General features: G+C 39.8%; 1 protein-coding gene across 3 annotated transcripts in view; it reads left to right on the top strand.

The window, feature by feature from the left end:
* Window positions 1-21,612, top strand: part of cfap57 (cilia and flagella associated protein 57) — a 69,714-nt gene continuing 48,102 nt past the window's right edge. For 2 of the 3 annotated variants that reach the window (XM_048601981.1, XM_020522526.2), the window contains exons 1-6: window positions 1-1,041; window positions 5,971-6,284; window positions 9,483-9,724; window positions 13,516-13,684; window positions 17,012-17,164; window positions 19,402-19,541. In XM_048601981.1, the coding sequence (XP_048457938.1) occupies window positions 885-1,041; window positions 5,971-6,284; window positions 9,483-9,724; window positions 13,516-13,684; window positions 17,012-17,164; window positions 19,402-19,541 (1,175 nt within the window). In that variant the 5' untranslated portion in view covers window positions 1-884. The remainder of the gene's footprint in view (window positions 1,042-5,970; window positions 6,285-9,482; window positions 9,725-13,515; window positions 13,685-17,011; window positions 17,165-19,401; window positions 19,542-21,612) is intronic. The other variant, XM_048601982.1, reaches the window with a different exon arrangement.

Here is a 21,612-nt window from a genome sequence, read left to right as displayed (position 1 = left end):
GAAGAGGAGGAGAACTATAGAGAGGGAGAGGGATAGAGACAGAGAGAAGGAGAGAGGAGTGACAGAGAGAGAGAGACAGTGTGTGACTGGTCAGGGAAGAGGGGAAACAGGAAAGGTCCGGGAGAGGTGGAGAGTTATAGAGAGAGAGGGATAGAGAAAAGGAGAGAGTGTGATAGAGAGAGACAAGGAGATTGATAGAGGGAGTGAGAGAGAGATTGGTAGAGACAGAGAGTGATTTGAGAGGGGGAGAGTGATAAAGCAGGGGGAGAGTGATAAAGCAGAGGGAGAGTCACAGGAAGTCACACAGAGTGAAGAGAGGGGTAAAGAGTTATAGAGTGTTAGAAAGAGAGAACACACTGGGGCGACAATGTCATAGAGTCGGAGGGTGATTAAAAAGACTCATAGAAAGGGAGAATGATAGATGTAGAGAAAGCACACTAGGCAAAATTAGAGCTGTAGACACAGTGGTAGAGAGTTATTGTGCTAAAATGGGGCACAATGCACTTGAGTGATTAAGACAAACAATAGAGTTCAGTGTTCCAAAGAGTGAGGCAGGCAGAAATAATGTTAGAGAGTTTCTGACAGGCACAAATTAGATCAGAGAATATATGAAAACACGAGTTGGACTGAGCATGTTAGGGAGGGCAGAAGGCTAAGTATTAGAGAGGCATAGGCTATGTAGGAAAAGTGACAGCTTGTAAAAAAAAGTATAAGATAGTGTGGGAAGGCTACTCAGTATATAAGTATCAATGACCAAGAAAGTGTACCTGAGCTAGAGGCTATGTTGGAAATATGAAGATGTGGTTTCCGAGTAAGACATGTAGACAAAAGTATTGAAAGAGAAAAACCGTATTAAAAAAGGGATCCCTACCTAACGATTCACTATGACTACACCACTGGTTCAGGCCCATCACATTTTTGGGTTACGATCCTCTGTTGTTAATAATGTTTTGTACTTTGATGATCAAAGCATAATATACCCAGCTGGAAGCAACTGTGTGCGTTACAATGTTGACCAGAAATGGCAGAAATTCATTCCAGGTAAGAAACTTTAACTCGAAGAGAATGGCTTGTTAGTTGTGCACAAATGCAACCTTAGTATTAGATACAGTAAACTGAAATCCCTGTGTTTTTTAAAATTCATTCATGGGAATGTGGGCATCGATGTTTGGGTGTGAAATTATTGTCCATCTCTAAATGCCCTTGAAAAGTTGATACTGAGCTGACTTTTGGAAGCTTGGTATCCATGTGGTGTAGGCACACCCATTGTGCCCTTAGGAAGGGAGTTCCAGGATTTTGATGTAGGGGCAGTCAAGGAATGGTGATGAAGTTCCAAGTCAGGATGATGTTTATCCTGGTGGGGAATTTTCCGTTATGGTTCAGGTGGCAATTTGATGGGTTTTCTTCAACCATTTGCAGAATTGAAGTCTTGGTTTCTTTATCCATCAACAAGTCTTCAGCAATTTTATATCATGCATGGGGTCTATATTTGCTCTTCCACTTGCCAAATGTGTAATCTCATAGTGGTTTTCAGAACTTACTCAGGAACAGGCTATTTTAGATCAGGCAATGTTTAACAAGGTAAGATTTGTAAGAGATCTCGTAGTTAAGAATTCTGTAAAGGGAGGCGATCACAACATGTTAGAATTTAAAATTCAGTTTCAGGAGGAGCAACCCAGGTCTCAAATCAGTGTCCTCAGTTTAAATAATGGCAATTACAGAGGTATGAAGAAAGAGCTATCTAAAATGGACTGGAAAAATAGACTGAGGGTAAAGTCAGTGGATGAACAGTGGCAGATGTTTAAGCAGATAGTTCATTAGGCTTATCAAAACTTTATTCTGGTCAAAAAGAAGGATGCAATGAGGAAGGCGAAGCAACTATGGTCAACAAATGTGGCCAATGAGGATATCCAATCGAAACTCAGGAACAGAAAATGATGAAAACTAGTGGTCCAGAGGATTTGATATCTTTTAAGAACCAGCAGCAGATGACCAAAAAATCTAACAAAGAGGGAGAAAATTGATTATGAAAATAACTTGGCAAGAAATATAAAAACAAACAGTAAGAGCTTCTACGGGTATATGGACAGAAAGCGAGCAGCTAACTTAAGTGTAGGATCCTTGGAGGATGCAATGGAGGAATTAATAACGTTGAACAAGGAAATGGCAGATAACTTAAACCATTATTTTGCATGGATTGCATGGTAGAGGACAGTAAATATCCCTGAAATAACAGGCAAACAAGCTGCTAATGGGAGGAAGGATCTTGTAACAGTCTGTAGCACGAAGACCTAGGTACTTGACAAACTAATGGCAGACAAGTCACCAGGACTTGATGACTCGCATCAAACAATTTTGAAGGAAATGGCTGCAGAGATTGTGAAGGCATTCCAGAATCCAGAATACAGAAGGATTCCTGTAGATTAGAAAACCATTAAAGTGGCGTTGTTGGCTTGCTTGCCAAGCAAGCCAACAACCTCATTCACAACTCGACCTACAAATCCTAGCAAGAACTTTAAACCACCAAAGTGGTGCTCTTGTTGAAGAAGGGAGGGAGACAGGAAACAGGAGACCAGTTGGCATAGCATCTATCATTGCATTAAACTGTTATTAAGGAAAAAAAGTCAGGACATTTAGAAAAGCTGAACACAATTAAATACAATAAACATGGTTTTGTGAAAGTGGTCATGTTTGACAAACTTTCTTGAGTTCTTTGAGGATATAATAAGCAAAGTTGATAAAGGTAAAATCAGTAGATATAGCGTATTTCAGTTTTCAGGAGGATTCAACAAGGTGCTACATAAAAGGTTATTGCAGATACAGCATTGAGGGTAAACTATTAACATGGATTGAGGATTGGTTAACACACAGATGACAGGGAGTTGGGAGTAGTGGGTCTTTTTCACATTGGAAAGGCATACTGAGGGTCTCAATTATTTAGTGTCTGTAGTAATGAATTGGAGGAGGGAGCTGTGAGGCATCAGTGCTAAATGATTAATGAGCTAGATTTCATTAGTAACCTAATTGTGCATAAACATTTATCAAACAGTGATCATAAAATGATTGAGTTCAATATAGTGAAAGCAAAAAAAAATTAGTCAGCTGCTAGAGTTTTAGTAAGGTAAGGTCAACTCTAACAAGATGAGACAGAGCTCATTTGGGGTGAACTAGGAAAACAAGCTAATGGGCAAAACAACTGAAGAAGAGTGGAGGATATTTAAAGAAACATTTAACACAATACAAAACTAGTTTATACCCCCAGAGTGAAAACTCCACTTCACAGAAAAAACTAAATTGACAACTAAAGAGATATGGGTAACATAAAACTAAAAGAAAGAGCTTATAAAAATGCAAAAAAGAGCACAGATCCTACTGAATGGGAAAGACCAGGAAAGACACAAAGACAAGCAGAGCAACTTATAAGAGCTACTAAAAGGGATTATGAAAGGAAACTTGCCAGGGACATCAGAATTAACTGGAAGAAATTTTGTAGTTTCATGAAGAAAAAGTCGGTCAGAAGCAACGTTAGCCCACTAAAGACTGATAGTAGGTGTATTGCTAATGACTATGGGAAATGGCAGACATGTTGAACAATTATTTTGCCTCAGTATTTGCAGTAGAAAAGGAGGATAGCTTGCTGGTTGTCCTGAGGAAATTAGTAGTGGATCAGGAATAGAGACTGATAAAATTTTCCAGCCGAGAGTGTTAAAGGAAGTAGGGGAGCATATATAGAAGCCCTTATTTAATCTTTCAGAGTTCCTGAGAAACAGATGATTTCTCTCTGAGTTGGAAAATGGTACACAGAGTCATAGAGTCATACACACAGAAATAGACCCTTCGGTCCAACTCGTCCATGCAGATGGGCAAAAGAGGAAAAGCAGAAAGTTGCAGACCTGTTAGCCTAACATCTATGGTGGGAAAATTGTTAGAGTCTATAATCAAGGATGGGGGTAACTGAAAATTTTCAGTTAATCAGAGGGAGCCAGCATGGATTCATGACAAGTAGGTCATGCCTGACAATCCTATTGAAGACAACAAGGTGTAGAGCTGGATGAACACAGCAGGCCAAGCAGCATCAGAGGAGCAGGAAGGCTGATGTTTTGGTCCTAGACCCTTTTTTTTTCAAGAGGTGATTAAGGTTGTGGACAGGGGAATGCCTATATATGTTGTTTATGTGGACTTCAGAAGGCATTTAATGAAGTCCCATACAAGAGACCGTCAACTAAGGTAGAAGGCCATGGAATTTAGGGTAAATTACTGACATGGCTGGGAAATTGGTTGAGTGGCAGGTGATAGAAAGTAAAGATAATGCATAGTTGCTCAAATTGGCAGGATGTGACCAGTGGTGTCCCATGTCATAGGCATTATAGACAGGGCAGATGGTAGACTAAGTGAATGGATAAAACTGTGGCAGATAGAGTTCAATGTAAGCAAGTGTGAGGTCATCCATTCTGGACTGAAAAAGTATAGATCAGGGCACTTGCTAGATGGTATAAATTAAATACTATGGATGTCCAAAGAAACTTGTGGATGATCATGGTTGAATAGGAACAGGGTAGGCGATGGCCTAGTGGTATTATTGGTAGACTATTAATCCAGAAACTCAGCTAATGTTCTGGGGACCCAGGTTCAAATCCCGCCACAGCAGCTGGTGGAATTTGAATTCAGTAAATATCTAGAATTAAGAGTCTAATGATGACCATGAATCGATTGTCAGGAAAAACCCATCTGATTCACTAATGTCATTTAGGAAAGGAAACTGCTCCCCTTACCTGGTCTGCCCTACATGTGACTCCAGATCCACAGCAATGTGGTTGACTTGGAACTGCCCTCCGGGCAATTAGGGATGGGCAATAAATGCTGGACTAGTCAGCTATGCCTTCTTCCCAAGAATGAATAAAAAAAATCTGATAATCCTTAACTCTGTGTTCCTGCTTTGTCCCTGTAGCCCTTAATTTCCTTTCTATGTTTCTACCTTAACCTTGAATATGCTTAATAACTCAGCATCAACAGCCCTCTTTTTACCCTCTCACAGGGGCAGCAACTTCTCTAACTTATCCTGTTGGACTCCCTAAGAATCGTGTATGTTTCAAAAAAGTCTCTCATTTTTCTAAACTCCGATGAGTAAAAACCCAACCTGCTTGATCTCCTATTAAAATTTTTCCATACCCAAAATCAACCTAGTGTACCTTCTCTAGACTGCTGCTAATGTCACTGTATCTTTCGTTAAGCAAAGGAACCCAAAACTGTTCACAGTATTCCAGGTGTCCTTTGACTAGTACTTTGTATAGGTTTAGGAAGACCTTCCTATCTTTTATAAAAATAGAAATTGCTGGAAAAGCTCAGCAGGTCTGGCCAGCATCTGTGGAGACAAATGAAAGTTAATATTTCAGGTCGAGTGACAGCTGTGAGGAAGGGTCACATTCCCAAAACATTAACTTTGATTTCTCTCCACAGATGCTGCCAAACCTGTTGAACTTTTCCAGCAATTTCTGTTTTTATTTCCCATTTTTATACACCATTCCTTTTAAAATAAAGGCCAGCATTCCATTTGCCTGCCCTATCTCCCACTGGGCTTGCATGCTAGCTTTTTGTAATTCATCCCTGATTGACCAGCTGTAATGGTTCTGAAACTAAACCAAAGGGTAATTGCCACACCAGCCAGAATAGCTTACCTACTGACTTTCCATAGAAAGCTGTGTCCTTCTGCTGAACCTTTTCCAGGTCATCCAAATGACAGTGAAAACTTGCTAGGAGGTTTACATGAAACAAGCTGCCTTGTTTGTATTGCACTTGTATGTGTACATTGCTTTGAGAACATTCTATATTAGGACATCCAATTTTCCTTACTCCAACAAAGAAAATGCAGGATTTTACTTTTGATATGGCCATGCAGCATGCCACCATGATTCTACCCATTTTAAAGTCATTAATTAATAACCTATGTTTATGTCATACTGTTGAATGCAGGTTCTGAAAAAAGCCAAGGGATGTTGGTTCTTGCTTTTAGCCCCAATCACCGATACCTGGCTGTTTCTGAAAAGGGTGAAAAAGCCACAGTGACTATATATGATGTACAGCATGATCAAAGCAGAAAGAAAAAGTCACTAAGTGTCAATGATCTTCACGCTCAAGAGTTTATCAGTATTGCCTTTTCGCCAGACTCCAAATACTTGATTGCACAATCTGGGACACCTGATTGGACGCTGATCTACTGGTTATGGAAGAAACAGAAAATCATAGGTGTTATGAAAACTACCACAAACACAAACCCTATCTACCAGGTAATCATTGGTAACTCTGTGCCGCTACCTTCAACCACCAGTATTTCTCATTTCTTTAAAAAATGACTACTAATTCAAAACAAAACAAGTTTTCCAATTTACGTCAGGATTTTGGATGATGGATTTGGCTCAAGTACCTGAAGGCAGTAATGTCAGTGCCATGCAATTTTATATTTATTTTGTGAAAACTATTAAAATATTTAGAAAGCAGAAAGAAAGATTAGGTGAAATGCAAAATCTTACTTTTCACTGCCTTGACCATGTATTAAATATTTCCCACTATATTTGAACTTCTATCAAAGAATGAGTAAAACTAGATTCAAATAATCATTGTGGCAGTTGGCATTCCTTTTCCTCTTCCTAGTTAGGATCTCAGAGAGAAGGACAAAGTGGAGATTCTTACTCCACCCCAGTGCTCAGGTATTTTGAGAAGTGCCTAATGCTCACTGCCTGACATTGCATGCCTGTGCACATGTGAATGAAACCATGAAGATAAAATCACCCATGTCCCATGACACTGTAGTCAGGAGGATTTCCTGTTGTTTCCAACCTGATTTGCATAATCTTCATCTTTGAAGCTTAAGGGTAGACACAGGACACAGTAGGGGTTCAGGATTTCTGATTTCTTTCCAGGAGATCCACCAATTTAAGTGCCAATTAGGAAGACCTGCCCACTGAAGCATGTCTTCATTGCTTGGCAGCACCACCAGGGAGACAATGGCTGCTGCTGGTATCCCAGCCACCTGAGTTTCTGACTGCCAAGGGACCCAGGCCACAGTGGATTGGTAGCATGAGGAGGACTGTGTGGTGGGGTCAGAGGAAGGGGTGGGGAGCAAATCAGCAGCAAGGGAAAGGGGTAGCACTTGTGTGCATCCCATACCTGCTTCTGATTCCCTTGATCAGGCACTGATGCCTGGGAATGAGGGACACCAATAACAACCATGTCCCCCACTTTACCCTCCCCCAGACACCCCCACACAACCCACACATGGTTTACTTTTCTTGCTCTCTGCTTCATGAATCCACCATCTGCTGCTGGGTTAATACTGGTGGCAGATGGATGAAACCTTTAGTGGACATCAGTCGCTTACTTTAGGGTCTCAACTGGCATTAGGTTGGTCATTCACAAGCCTTCCTGCTATGGATGTAGTTGGACCTGAAGCAGGAAGGTGATGGCCTCCCTCATGCATGTTTAAATTTTCCCAATGCTACACGGGGAGGGCATTCAATTCCATCCACCATGTGAATCACAGGCATTAAGGAATAATTGTAAGTTAATTTCCAGTTTAAAGTTATAATCCTATATTTACATAATTATTTGATTTTATGGATGTACCATTGGAAGTCAAACTTTTTAAAAGATATTGTTCAGAAAGGGGTGAGTCTAATAATGCCTATTTATTACCTGTTTCTATTTGTCCTTAATATTAAATTAATATGAACTGCGACAGAATATGCACTGTTAGATAGGGAATTCTGGGATTTTGATCCAGTTCTGAGTATTAAATGGTAATATATATCCAAGTTGAGACCTTAGACAATTTTGAAAGCAGAGCTAATTGCAGCTTGGAAATTTCAGTACATTCCAGGCTGAGGAGCTGGAAGATGCAGTCACACAATTGATGGAAAGGTGTGATTGTAGCAAGACAGGCTTATATAGGCAATTTCTGTTATAATGTAAATTTATAGGAATTTATGTGATGGGGAAAAGTTAATAAAGAATTGTCACTTTAGGAAGGAAGGCTTTGTGGGTAGACGTACAACCTAAATTGAACTGGTAGCGCTGTTCTTAGTGAAGATTGAGAGGAGATTTAATGGTGGTGTTCATAATCATGAATTATCAGGATGGAGAGGTGGGGAAAGAAACTGCTCCCATTGGCACAAAGTTTGAGAACCAAAGGACCATGAGGTGAATGAGAAAAGAACCAAAGGTGACCAAAATTGTTCGGCACAACATCGTGGGCCAAAGGGCCTGTACTGTGCTGTACTGTTCTATGTTCTATGTTTTTTTTATGTGACTTGAGAGAAACAACATTCTTCCAGAGTGAGGGAGTTAGGACCTGAAATACACAGCCTGTGAGTGTGGTGGAGGTAAATTCTGCCATGTTTCTCACAAGAGTACTGGATAATTGTATGGAGAGACACGGTCAGGGAATGACACTGCATGAGTTGCACTTGTTGAGAGCCCATGTAGATATTATGGACCAGGTGGCCTCCTTATGTACTGTAACTACAATTTGAATATGTAAGTGATGGTGAAATCAAATATATTCCTCGTTGCCAACCAGTTCGTGAGTAAGTCAGAATAACTAAGATGCTTAAATGTTTGCTTCTTCTACTCTGAGGAGTGTTTCTACTTTTCAGGAAAATTTAACTGATCTTAATGACAAGACTGTATTAATAAATGTGGCACATAAGTCAAATTAATGCCTACTGTCAATAATGCTGTTCAAAAGTGAATGTTAACAAATGGGAGAAGAAAAGATCTTAAACTCTGGAGGTTTCATTGTCTATAATTTTTAAGTTCTAGTTGTGGGCATGACTAAGATAGTGTTGTGAATGAGTAAAGTTTTGGAAAGTGTTCTGATGGATTAGGATTAGAGTTAGAGATGGAATTTATTTATTCAATTTTAATCGTCTCAGCCATGTGTACATGTTTGGTCAGATGCTTCTACTTCCCCAATTGTCATCATTTCAGGTTCAGTTGCATACATCTATTTAGAAGTTTGGATATAAAAATAACAAGCTAAAAGAGAAAAATAGGTGAGGGTGTGAACAACTATTTCCCACTTCTGATTAATATATGGTAGGTACTGGCCTTCAGTACCTAGCTGGTAGATATAGTTGCAGCTTCACATGTTTTCTGTGTTGTTTTTCATTGTTACATTCAGGTCTGTTGAAAATTAAACAAAGCAAGGGAGGTACAATGTTTTATTTCATAGAGTATTTTATCATCTTTCTCTACACTTATTTCTATTCGTTAGCTGATCGTGCTTTGATCCTTTCTTCAGCAATTAATGGACTTGCATAAGAATTGGAATATATCATCACTATCATGACTGAAACTGGTTCCAGTAATTGTTGCATTTTGCCTCCCTCAAAACAGTGCAGTACAGTCTGTTTAATGTATCACAGACATCATTGTGATTCCTGGAATGTGCTGCATACACAACCTTTTAATTTTCTTTTCTATGTTAGATCAGCTTCAACCCTCAAGATAACACACAGATCTGTTTGGTTGGGGATGGTATTTTAAAACTCTTACGATATTCTGATGGAAATCTCAAACAAACAAACTTCCAAAAGTTTGAACTACAGAACTTTCTCGCACATTCATGGATGCCTGAGGATCACATCATTGTTGGCACTGACACAGGAAAACTTTACCTGTTTGAGTTGGCGGAACTGCGCTGGGAGTACACTATGGTACTAGATGTCAGGTACAGCATGAATGGAGACAATACAGTCCCTAACATAACTCGCTGTATTTACTCAATAGTTACTGGTTCAAAAACAGTTTTTGGTTGGTGATCCTCTCTAAATATTAATGCATTCTCAGTTATTTCTTGTTATGTTAATAAAAAAGTACTGAAAAGGCTACCTAAATAATTTGTGCTGTTATAGCAGGAAACTGATTTAACATTGGAAACACCAGGAATAAACAAATAGAGCAAAAAGAACTGATGGTCCTCAAATTTCTTACTCTGAGCATTCCATCCATTCACAATCCTGTGATTTGCATTGATTTAAATCATACTAGCATTTTCTTTTCTACTGGCATTTTCTTTCTAAAGGGTGTGATAATTAAGATTAAATGTGTTTATGCATTTTATGCAACTTACTATATTGGTGCTATTTACGGCAAAAAAATTTTGCTTTTGATAAACTGTCAGCATGGATTTGTGAGGGGTAGATCATGCTCAGAAACCTTACTGAATCCTTTGAAGAGGTGACCAAACACGTGGATGAAGGTAGAGCACTGGATGTGGTATACATGGATTTAAGTAAGGTGTTTGATAAGGTTCTCATGGTAGGCTCTTGCAGAAAATAAGAGGCGTGGGATAGGGGCAGATGTGGCAGATTGGATTCAGAATTGGCTGATCCTTAGAAGACAAAGGGTGGTAGTGGACGGAAAATATTCAACATGGTGCTCAGTTACGAGTGGTGTACCACAAGGATCTGTTCTGGGTCCTCTTCTATTTGTGATTTCTGTAAATGATTTGGATGAAGGAGTGGAAGGGTGGATTAGTAAGTTCGTGGACGATACGAAGGTGGGTCAAGTTGTGGATAGTGCGGAGAGCAGTTCTAGGTTACAAAGGGACATTGATAGGATACAGAGCTGGGCTGAGAGGTGGCAGATGGAGTTTAACCCTGAAAAGTGTGAGGTGATTCATTTTGGAAGGACAAACTTGAAAGCAGAATACAGGGTTAACGGAAAGATTCTTGGCAGTATGGAGGAGCAGAGGGATCTTGGGGTTCATGTCCACAGATCCCTGAAAGCTGCCACCCAGGTGGATAGAGTTGTTTATAAGGGGCATAGTGCGTTAGCTTTCATTAATAGAGGGATTGAGTTCAAGAGCCGTGAAGTTATGCTCCAGCTATACAAAAGCCTGAGCTGGCCATATCTGGAATATTGTGTCCAGTTCTGGTCGCCTTATTACAGGAAAGATGTGTAAGCATTGGAAAAGGTGCAGAGGAGATTTACAAGGATGTTGTTTGGAATGGAGGGAAGGTCTCATGAGGAAAGGTTGAGAGAGCTTTTCTAGGGCTTTTCTCTTTAGAACGACGAAGGATGAGAGGTGACTTGATAGAGGTGTACAAAATGATCAGAGGTATAGTTAGAGTGGACAGCCAGAAACTTTTTCCTAGGGTGGAGGTAGCTATTACGAGGAGGCATAGCTTTAAAGTGAGTGGAGGTAGATGTAGGGGAGACGTCAGAGGTAGGTTCTTTACTTAGAGAGTGGTCGGGGCATGGGATGCAATGCCGGAGAGGGTAGTGGAGTCGGCCTCATTAGGGGCATTTAAGCGGCTATTAGATAGGCATATGAGTGATAGTATAAGGTAGGGGTGGAGGTTAGATAGACCTTACGTTTAGGGTAAAAGTTCGGCACAACATCGTGGGCCGAAAGGCCTGTACTGTGCTCTCCAGTTCTATGTTCTAACTGCAGATTGACTTTCAGTGCTGTCATTGGTTGTAATGATTACAGCTGAAGTCGATAAAAATCAATGAAGCCAGTCGTTACAAAAGGAATGGTCTTCTGCACCCTAAGTTTGAATCTGTCATTACTTTTTGAGATCCAAGCACGGAGGGAATTAAGACAAATCTTCAACTCTCATATACAGCTCTTTGAGTAGCCATGATTTTTGTGGAAATCGATTGTTAAAAGAACATAGAAATTGACTGTCAGGAAAAGATTGTCCAGACCCATCAAACCTGGTCTGTAACGTGATAGCAAAACAATACTTCACTTTTTTCTTTCCTACAAAATAATACACATGGTTTGTATGCCTCCTGCTGGAGTTTATGCTGATAACCACTAGCGCTGCCAAAGTTCATGCTGATGCTTCATCCTGCTCTCATTCCAGAACTTATGCTGATACTCCCCTGTTGCCTCAGAGTTTATGCCGATTTCTGTTCTCCTCCCCCCACCACCTTTAATTTATCCTGGTGCTCCCACTCCCTGAAGTTCATGCTGATAACCACTCTAACTTTATTCTGGAATTTTACAGCCTTCTGCCTATAATTTATGCTGATTCTTCACAGCTACCCAACTCAGAATTCATCCTGTACTTTATTTCATAGAATCAAAGAATATTGATAGCACAGATAATTCCTGAACCCCTCCTTCAAATGTTCTTGCACCCTTTTTCTCTCCCCACTCCCTTTCAGTTTATTTTTATTGCTTTCCCATCAACTATAGTTAGTTTTCTCTTTTTCTCCCTACCTTTCACCCAATTCAATGCTGATTTCCAACACCTTTCATTCTCTTCTCCATCCATATCTCTGTCTTCTGTTGTTATCCATTTAGCTCTATCATTGCCATTCCGTTCTTCCCTGTAAAACATACAACTAATATCTTATTTTTTATGTCTTAATCCCATTCTATTTGTGATCTTGTGGAGGTGCCAAGTGTTGGACTAGGGTGGACAAGGTCAGAAATCACACGACACCAGGCTATAGTTCAACAGGTTAATTGGCTCAGTGTTTAGCACTGCTGCATCACAGTGCCAGGGACTGGATTTGATTCCACCTTTGGATGCCTGTCTGTGTGGAGTTTGCACATTCTCCCCGTGTCTGCGTGGGTTTCCTCCAGGTGCTCCGGTTTCGTTCCACAGTCCAAAGATGTGCAGGCTAGGTGGATTGGCTATGCTAAATTGCCTGTAGTATTCAGGGATATGTAGATTAGGTGGGTTTATAGGGGGATGGGTCTGGGTGGGAAGCTCTGAGGGTCGGTGTGGACTTGTTGGGCCAGGGGGCCTGTTTCCACACTGTAGGGATTCTATGATCTATGACAAGCTTTTGGAGCCTCACTTCTTCTTCAGGTGTTAGTGAGAGAGGTAGTATCAGACCCAGAATTTATAAATAAATGATCAAAGGTTTGCACCACTGATGAGGATGCACTAAACAAAACCTAAGATGCTGTTAAATCTTTAATCAGTTAGAAGATTTTAATTGATTAATATGTGTATGTAATTCCCCAAATTTCTTTCATGCCACTGCCCTAAGAGAACTAAAGGTTTTATCAGTGTAAAGAAGAGGTGAAGTTTTAGGTCAGACAATCCATGTCAGGTATGAGGCTTTCTTTAGAATTCTATTTGACTTCTAATATGAAGCTTGTACTTACTTAACTTTGGGAGGAAATTGTCTTGTTCCTGTGAACATTTCCTTTTGGAAACTTGGAACTTTCCTTTTGGAAACTCAGTCGTGTGACCCTTTGATCTTTTACTTATAAATTCTGTCTTCTGTGTAGTTTTTTTCTCACTTCACCTGATGAAGGGGCAACCCTCCGAAAGCTTGTGTTTTCAAATAAACCCATTGGACTATAACCTGGTGTCGTGTGATTCCTGACCTTGTCCACCCAGCCCAACACCAACATCTCCACATCAGTGTTATTAGCAATGCTGCATTCCTATTGAAGAATCTATAACCAATGATTTAAGTTGTGTCTTAGAATTAGGAAAAATAAGTAAATTATTTCAAGTAATATCTTTGATGTTGTTACCTTAACAGAAAGTCTGCCTCTATCAGTCATATGCCTCCCCCTCCACTTCCTGAAGCTAAAGTGTCAGCAATCACAACTTATTCCAAAGGGTTTATGTGCTCTGCTGGACCTGGTGTAGTGTATATGTTTGAAAGAGGAGAGGAGAAGGATACCTTTAAAAAAACGAGGGCGATTAGGGTGAGTTCTTCATCAGATGAGACTGAAATAATAATAACAATAAATATTGAATAATAATTGTCAAGAGTGTTTAAAGCAGTAATAGTCTCTTGCACTGAGAAGATTCAAAGGCATTTGGAGCTACTTATTTAGTAAATTTTAGAAATTAACAGTGTATATATGATGTGGAAGTATAAGATACATGTTTACATGTGATGAATAAGTACTGATATTTCCTAGTACCAATTCTACCCACAGTTATTGTCACTTAATATGGCAACAGGGAGTAGCTTTTCAATCCATTTTAACTAATACTTGAAATTCACCATCTCCACCGTTGCCATTTTGATTGAAGTATTTCATTATGCCATAAACTCTTGTTGTTCAGTCGAGGATGACTCTTCCAATCTCAGGGTGAGTCTGTATGTGGCTGTACAGACCGCTGCAGCTCCCACAGGCTACTTTACACTTGGGGCAGGTGGTAGTCACGGAAAGGGATGGATGGGGCATTGGTGTGGCAGCGCTGTTTTTGTCTGATTTCTATTTTTTCCCAATGGTGCTCGAAGTCTTCTCAGATGCACTTTGGACAGTCTTGGCCAGTGATTCCCAGGTGTCTGTGGGAATGCCGTATTTCACCAGTGAGACCTTGAGGTTATCACTGAAGCACTTCCTTTGTCTACCTGGGGCTTGCCTGCCCCTTCAAAGTTGGGAGTAGAGCACCTGCTTGGGGTGTTTTATGTTGGCCATGCGGATGATGTGTCTAGCCCATCATAGCCTATCAAGGGTGGTCCGTGCCTTGATGCAAGGGATTTTGGTGCATCTTTCTTCACACAGCGGATTCAAAGGATCTTGCACAGGCAGCATTTATGGTACAGCTCCAGTGTCTTGAGGTGTCTGCTGTAGATAGTTTATGTCTCAGAGCCATATAGGAGGGCAGGAAACACTACAGCTCTGTAAACCATGATCTTCCTATCTGGCAACTAGCAAGGTCCTGGATTTTGATTATTCATTGATTGTAACATAAACTGTATAAGTTCATTCTGCTGTTTTACATCAGTTCTCTGTGGACAGCACTGCAGACACCATTGGGACTGACTGTTTCAGATTCTTCTGATAAGCTGCTTCAGGGTATAATAGTAAGTTTAGCTACACTATACAAGTGCATTTCTTCTCAATGAATGAAACAACTGAGGGAAAGTTTGCCTGTTGAGGTTGATTCACCTTCTCTGTTCAGTTCCCAAATTTTACTGATGTAAAGTTGTTTCACTTATTTATACAATATCAGCCATTGTACATTGAAAAATAATTTAAAGTACAATGTTATTTAGCAAATTGGCAAAAAAAGCAAAATTATGCTTTAATTTCAAATCCACTAGAGTATTTCTAACCATCAAAGAAGTGAAGCGTTTTATTTAAAAAAAATAGTATTTCCAGAAGTTAGTTAGAGTATAGAATAATACAGCGTGGAAACTGGCCCTTTGGCCCAAAGTGGTCCGTGCTGACCATGGTGCTAGTTCCAATTGCCTGCATCTGGTCCCTATCCCTCTAAACCATTCCCATCCCTGTACCTATCCAAATGCTTTTTAAATATTGCTATTGTACGTGCCTCAACCACTTTCTCTGGCAGCCCATTCCATGTACATACCACTCTCTGTGTGAAGAAGTTGCCCCTCAGGTCTTCCTTAAATGTTTCCCCTCTCACCTTAAACCTGTGCCCTCTCGTTTTCAATTCCCCATCCCTGGGAAAAAGACTATATGCTTTTATCCTATCTATGCCCCTCATGAGTTGTCAGAAATTACTTTAGTAAATAACTACATTATGACTAAAATCTCTTGGGAGTCTCAAATCTAGATTATGAGAAATTCATGCACATACAGTTTACATTTGCCCAAAAAAGAAGGCATATGCGTTGTCCCTTAAGGCATAGCCTATATCCTTATCCTAGCAAGCTTAGGCATAGTTTGGCAACAGATGACTCTGGTATACATCGAGTCATAGAGCACAGAAACAGACCTGTCAGTCTAACTCGTCCATGTCAACTGAGTTTCCCACTTGCCTGTGGTTGGCCCATATCAGTATAAACCTTTCTTATTCATGTACCTGTCCAAATGTCTTTTAAATGTTGTAACTGTATCAGCATCTACCACTTCCTCTGGCAGTTCATTCCATACACAAACCACCCTCAGGGTGAAAAAGTTGCCCATCGGGTGCCTTTTAAATCTTTCTCCTGTCACCTTAAAAATTGCCTCTTAGTCTTGAAGTCCCCCACCCTAGGGAAAAGCCACCTGTCATTTACCTTATCTATACCCCTCATGATTTTATAAATTTCTGTAAGGTCACCCCTCAACCGTCTATGCTCCAGTGAAAGAAGTCCCAGTCTGTCCAGCCTCTCCTTATAACTCAAACTCTCCATTCCCAGCAACATCCTGGTAAATCTTTTCTGAACGCTCGCCAGCTTAATAATATCCTTCCTATAACAGGGCGACCAGAACTGTATGCAGTACTCCAAAAGTCTGACGTCCTGTACAACCACAACATGACGTCTAAACTCCTATACTGAATAGTCTGAACAATGAAGGCCAGTGCCTTCTTCACCACCCTGTCTATCTGTGATGAACTTTTAAAGAAGTATGTACCTGAACCCCAATGTCTCCCTGTTCGGCAACAATACCCAGCAATATTGCCAAAACATTGCAAGTACACAGTTTACCAGTACAGAGTGTTATTAAATTTTTGGTTGCTTGTTTAACTAGAACCATTCTTTGATTAGGCCATTGGCTTGCAGGATTATTTCGAACCGTGTGAGAAAAAGCCGAGAGGTGGGTCTACCACCACACATCCTGTAATGTGATAGGCAAGATGGCCAGCTCTTAATATTGCCATCAATCAGTTAGTTTTAGGCATGACATTGCTTTGAAAGTCACTCATTTCCAGTCTTCTATCACCAAAAGGAAATTTAATCTTCTACAAGATCCCATTTTTTGGCCTTCTCTTTATTTTGTATTTGTTCATGTGATAGGAATCAATGGCAATGATTCATCATTTATTGGCATTCTTTAGCTGCCATTGAGAAGTTGATATTGAGTCATCTTCTTGAATTGCTGCAGTGTATACAATGTAGATGCTTCTACAGTGATAAGAATTCTAGGATATTGACTAAATTGCAATACAATTCCAATTTGGGATGAATTGTACGACTTGACAGGAAGCCTGCAGGTGGTGAAAATCTCCAGGAGATACTGGAGAGCATTTTGAGCATCGTTTGTGAAAAGATTTTTAAGTTATCTGTGTGCCTTCTCCTCAGTATCACCTTTTTGTCTGAAATCCTATTCTGTGTTGCCCTCCAGATTCCACAGGATCCATACAGCACAGATCCAACCCACGCAGAACAGCAAGAGATTTCAACTCTTGCCCTCAGTCCCTCAGAGGAGGCGCTAATTGCTAGCACAAATAAGAACCAATTGTACAGCATCACGTTATCTTCCGCTGAAATAAATAAGGTAAGCACTGCCTGAGCAGCTCAGGAGTAACTACAAAGTTAGCATGAAATGAAAACTTAACAAAGAGAAACATTCCATTAACAAACAAGTTAAATAAGTGGGCAAAAAATTGGCAAATAATGTTATGATGTGGGAAAATGCAAAGTTATTCATTTTGGAAGAGAGAACAAAAGAACAACTTATTATTTAAATGGAGAAAAACTGCATAAAGTTGCATCACAAAGGAACTTGAGGTTACTTGTGCATGAAACACAGAAAGCTAGCACACAGGTAATCAGCAAGGCTAATGTTGGCCCTTATTTCAAAGAGGTTGGAGTACAGGAATGGGGAAGTCTTACTGCAACTGTACAAGGTCCCAGAGAGAACACATCTAGAGTATTATGAGCAGTTTTTGTCCCCTTATTTAAGGAAAGATATCATTTCATTGGACGCAGTTCAGAAAATGTTCACTAGGATGAACCTTGATATGGAGGGATTGCCGTATGAGCAAATGCTAAACAAGTCAGACTCTTCTCCCTGAAGTTTAGATGAATGAGAGGTGATCTCATTGAAACATACAGGATTCTTAAGGTACTTGACAGGATAAATGCTGAGAGGATGTTTCCCCTCATGGGAGAGCCTAGCACCAGAGGGCATAGTCTCAGAACAGAGGGCTACCAATTTAAGACTGAGATGATGACGAATTTCTTCTCTCAGTGGATTGTGTGACTTTGGAACTTCTAGCCACAGACAGCTGTGGGGGAAGAGTCCTTGAATATATTTAAGGCTGAGATCGATGGATTCTTGATAAGTAGGAGGATCAAGGGTTATGGGGAAAGGGCATGAAAGTGGATCTGAGGAATGTCAGATCAGCCATAATTCTATGGAAAGGCAGAGCAGGGTGGAGGTGCCAATGTCCTACTCCTGTTCCTATTTCTTATGGTCTTATTGTCCTATAAACCTGGAGCAGAAGTCAAGACTAAATTTACAATAAACCATGAGCCTTTGTTCATTTTTGCAAGATTGTGTAATAGACCACAGTCTTTTGACTTGATAGTTGTAACATAGTTCAGCATTGGAGTGTATTAACTGGAGACAGTGGCATAATGGTAATGTTACTTAGCCAGTAATTCAAAAACCCAGGCTCATGTTCTGAAGTGCCAGTGTTAGGAATGCAATTACGGGTCGATTGGAATAGCTCCATAATTGACTGATAACATGAGATACGTTTTGGATATTGTTTTCAAGAGCTGATTTCTTATTGGTTGTGGGCGATTGTACCTCCCTCTGAATAGTTATTTGGAAAATCTTTTGTTGTACTTTTGGTCGCACTTCAGCTCCAAGCTTCTGTTCTTTTGGTATCTAATGCGGAGCGGTGTATTCAAGTCTGTTCCCGGTCCTGACCAAATTGGCTTTTAAAAGGTCCAGGCAGCGGGCTGTGGAGGGGGTCATTTCTGCTGACTGTCTACCCCTCTTCTGCAGCAATGTTCATGACCTGGTGTCCTTGGAGAGGGGACACATGCTGTCCACCAATGCTCTTGATGCCTTTAGAGAGATGTGCACTCCGGTGGGCTGGGCTGGGGGGGTATGGTGTACAGTCCTTTATCTACCCCTCCAACTCCATTTTGATTTTGTCTCTTCCCCTCTAACTTTCGATGGTTCACATTGCCCGGAACAGGCTTTGCATGTACACTTCTAATTGGCTGCACAGATAGTGGATAATAGTTAAAAACAAAAAGAAGAGTCTGGTGATTAGGTGGTGGAAAAATCGTTTGGTTGTGTGTGATAACATCTCAGATATAAAAAAAAGAGCTCGGCTCATATCGGTTGTGAGTGACTGCGCACACTTTTTAGTTATTTGTCCTGGAACAGCTTTCCTAACAATAGTCTGTATATATTTACACCTCAGATGTTGTAGCTTTTCAGGAATGTGACTTTTAATACCATTCTCAAGGACAATCAGGGAAACACAATAAATCATGGCCTAGCCAGTGGCACCGAAATTCCTTGAGTAAATTCAAAAAAAGGGAAACAGAAACAGAAATTTCTGAAGAAACTCAGCGGGTCTAGAGAGAAAACAGAGTTAATGTTTCAGTCCAGTAACCCTTTTTCAGAACAGATTCAGAAAAATTAAGTTCCGACCTGAAAATTTAGTTCTACTTCATATCCTGTCTTATTCGAGGTGCAGTGACATTTGACTGTATGCTTAATCCATTGTTTTGCAAATTTTCAGATCTATTTTGTCTTATTTTTAACAGAGCGAGCTGGCACATTTTGAATTTCTCTGTCAATCATTCCACTCCAATGTCATCACAGGCTTGGATATCTGCATTCGAAAACCCCTTGTTGCCACCAGTTCAGTGGATAGATCTATACGCTTGTGGAACTATGAGACGAAGTATGGATTGCAGTTCCTTTAAATCTGTATAGTAAGAAATATGCACAATGACTTAAAGTGCATAGTGCTAAACTGCACTGTGAGAATCCCATGTTAGGACATATTCTAGACCAGTGAATTAAATAAACAAGATTATTTATAATTTTCTATTTCACAATTTGCAGTTCTTTAAATCACTTAACGCCCTCATTAGGACTTGACTAAATATTTCTTTCCTTCCCCTTTTGCTTTCTGCTTTTTCAGCTTTTCCAACTTGCACATTTTTCATTTCTGCTGGACAGTATACATCCGAAACATTAACTTATCTTCTATTGTTTCAGATTCTGATTGATGTGCTGAGTGTTTCAGCTTCCAGCATTTAGAGGTTTTTGTTTTATGTAAGACAATGAATTAGCCATGATTACTACTGAAATGTACAAGACAGAAAGACATTGAGCTCAAATCTATTAATCTAGCAACAATTTACTGACTGAATATTTTGCTGTAATTTGAAATCAGCCCCAATTTTTGAGATCCAGCTGTAGCTTTGTGAGTTGAATGGTCTAATGGCATAATATTTTGGTATATTAACATCTTATTAGACTATTAGACTATTAGAGTCATACAGCATGGAAACAGACCCTTCACAGACTTTCAACCCCAGATACCTTAAAACTATTCATAAATTGTTGAGAGGTCAACAATCTCACTGCCATTAGACTATGAAATACAACTCAGATTTCAAGAACAATAAACCATCATTCTTCAAAGTACCATACACTCTCCGGTCTGAATAGTGACCTGAATGACTTCAAACCTTGATGTATCTTCATTTTAAAATGTCTTTCAATTTAAATCTTGTTCCCTGCATTTTCCTTATCTTCCGTTTTCCAAGTTTTCTATAGTTTCTGCCGTTCTCAGCTATTTACATATGAACGTATGAATAAGAAGCAGGAGGAGGCCATCCAGCTACTTTAAACAGCTCTGCGATTTTGTAAGATGTGATAAAAGGTGTACTATACCATATACTATTGACATTTGGTATGTGGATTTTAAAATAGAGGCAGATGAAGTTTGATCATTGCTGTAAAGCCTTTTGTTTTAAAGGTCATGTCAGAAAGACATTTGGAACTGTGACCTACATACATCATTTACAAGAAGGCATGTGACTAAGTGCCTGGCTGGACACCTGTGGCGTTAAAGGATGAAATGTTTATAATGCTAAGTTTACGAGAAAACAGATCAGGGCCATTAGTTTTGTCTTGACTTCAGTACGTTCTAGTAGGAGAACCAAGTTGTCAGTTCAAAGGAATCAGTCGTGCTAACAAAAGTGATTTTAGTTAGTGAAACTTCCAAACGAGAAGTTGTTAGAATTCAAAAACCGTTTAGACTATCAGAATTGCATAAGGGTTATGCAACTCGAAAAGGAATCGTAAAACTTTCTCAGCAGTGCAATGGAAAGGAACTGGGAAGAGTCAGTTAAGTGATAAACAGTAGCAGCAGGAGTGGTATTCTTCTGTGATTGAGTATCTGCCACAGAATAGTGTTAGGGAACAGGTTGATAATAAGTGTTTACTGTTTCTATTAAGATCTTTCAAAGTGTCTTGTATAAACTAATGTTCAAACATTCTCAGCCTTGTTGAGTATGTGCCAGTGATCAACTACCATAGTTGTCAACTACAAAATATAAAGATCTGATCTATCTTGTAGATTTCATTCTAGGATCTGATTTGTTCAATATTGCCATCAGCTGGGATCATAACAAAGTGAGAACTCTTGCTGAATTGAAATTCACGAATTTGAGGGATTTGTCTCTTTTAAAAAAAATTGAGTATACTGAGGTACTGAACATAAAACAGGAGTAATGTGGGGAGGTTTATTAGATGGATTAGAATTTCAAAATGGCTTTGAATGTTGCTAAGACCTTTCAGGCATTAGAAGACATTACAATGGATATTTGAAATAGTCAGGGTTAATTGACTAAGGCTAAACTGAGACAGCGGATGAAGTAAAAAAAGGATCTCATAAACATAGAGATGCAGGGTTGGATGAACACAGCAGGCCAAGCAGCATCATAGGAGCAGAGAGGCTG

Source organism: Rhincodon typus, chromosome 10, assembly GCF_021869965.1.
Source record: "Rhincodon typus isolate 14 chromosome 10, sRhiTyp1.1, whole genome shotgun sequence".
Classification (NCBI taxonomy): Eukaryota; Metazoa; Chordata; class Chondrichthyes; order Orectolobiformes; family Rhincodontidae; genus Rhincodon; species Rhincodon typus.
Note: the sequence above shows the minus strand (reverse complement) of the source record. Positions and strands in the feature narration are given on the sequence as shown.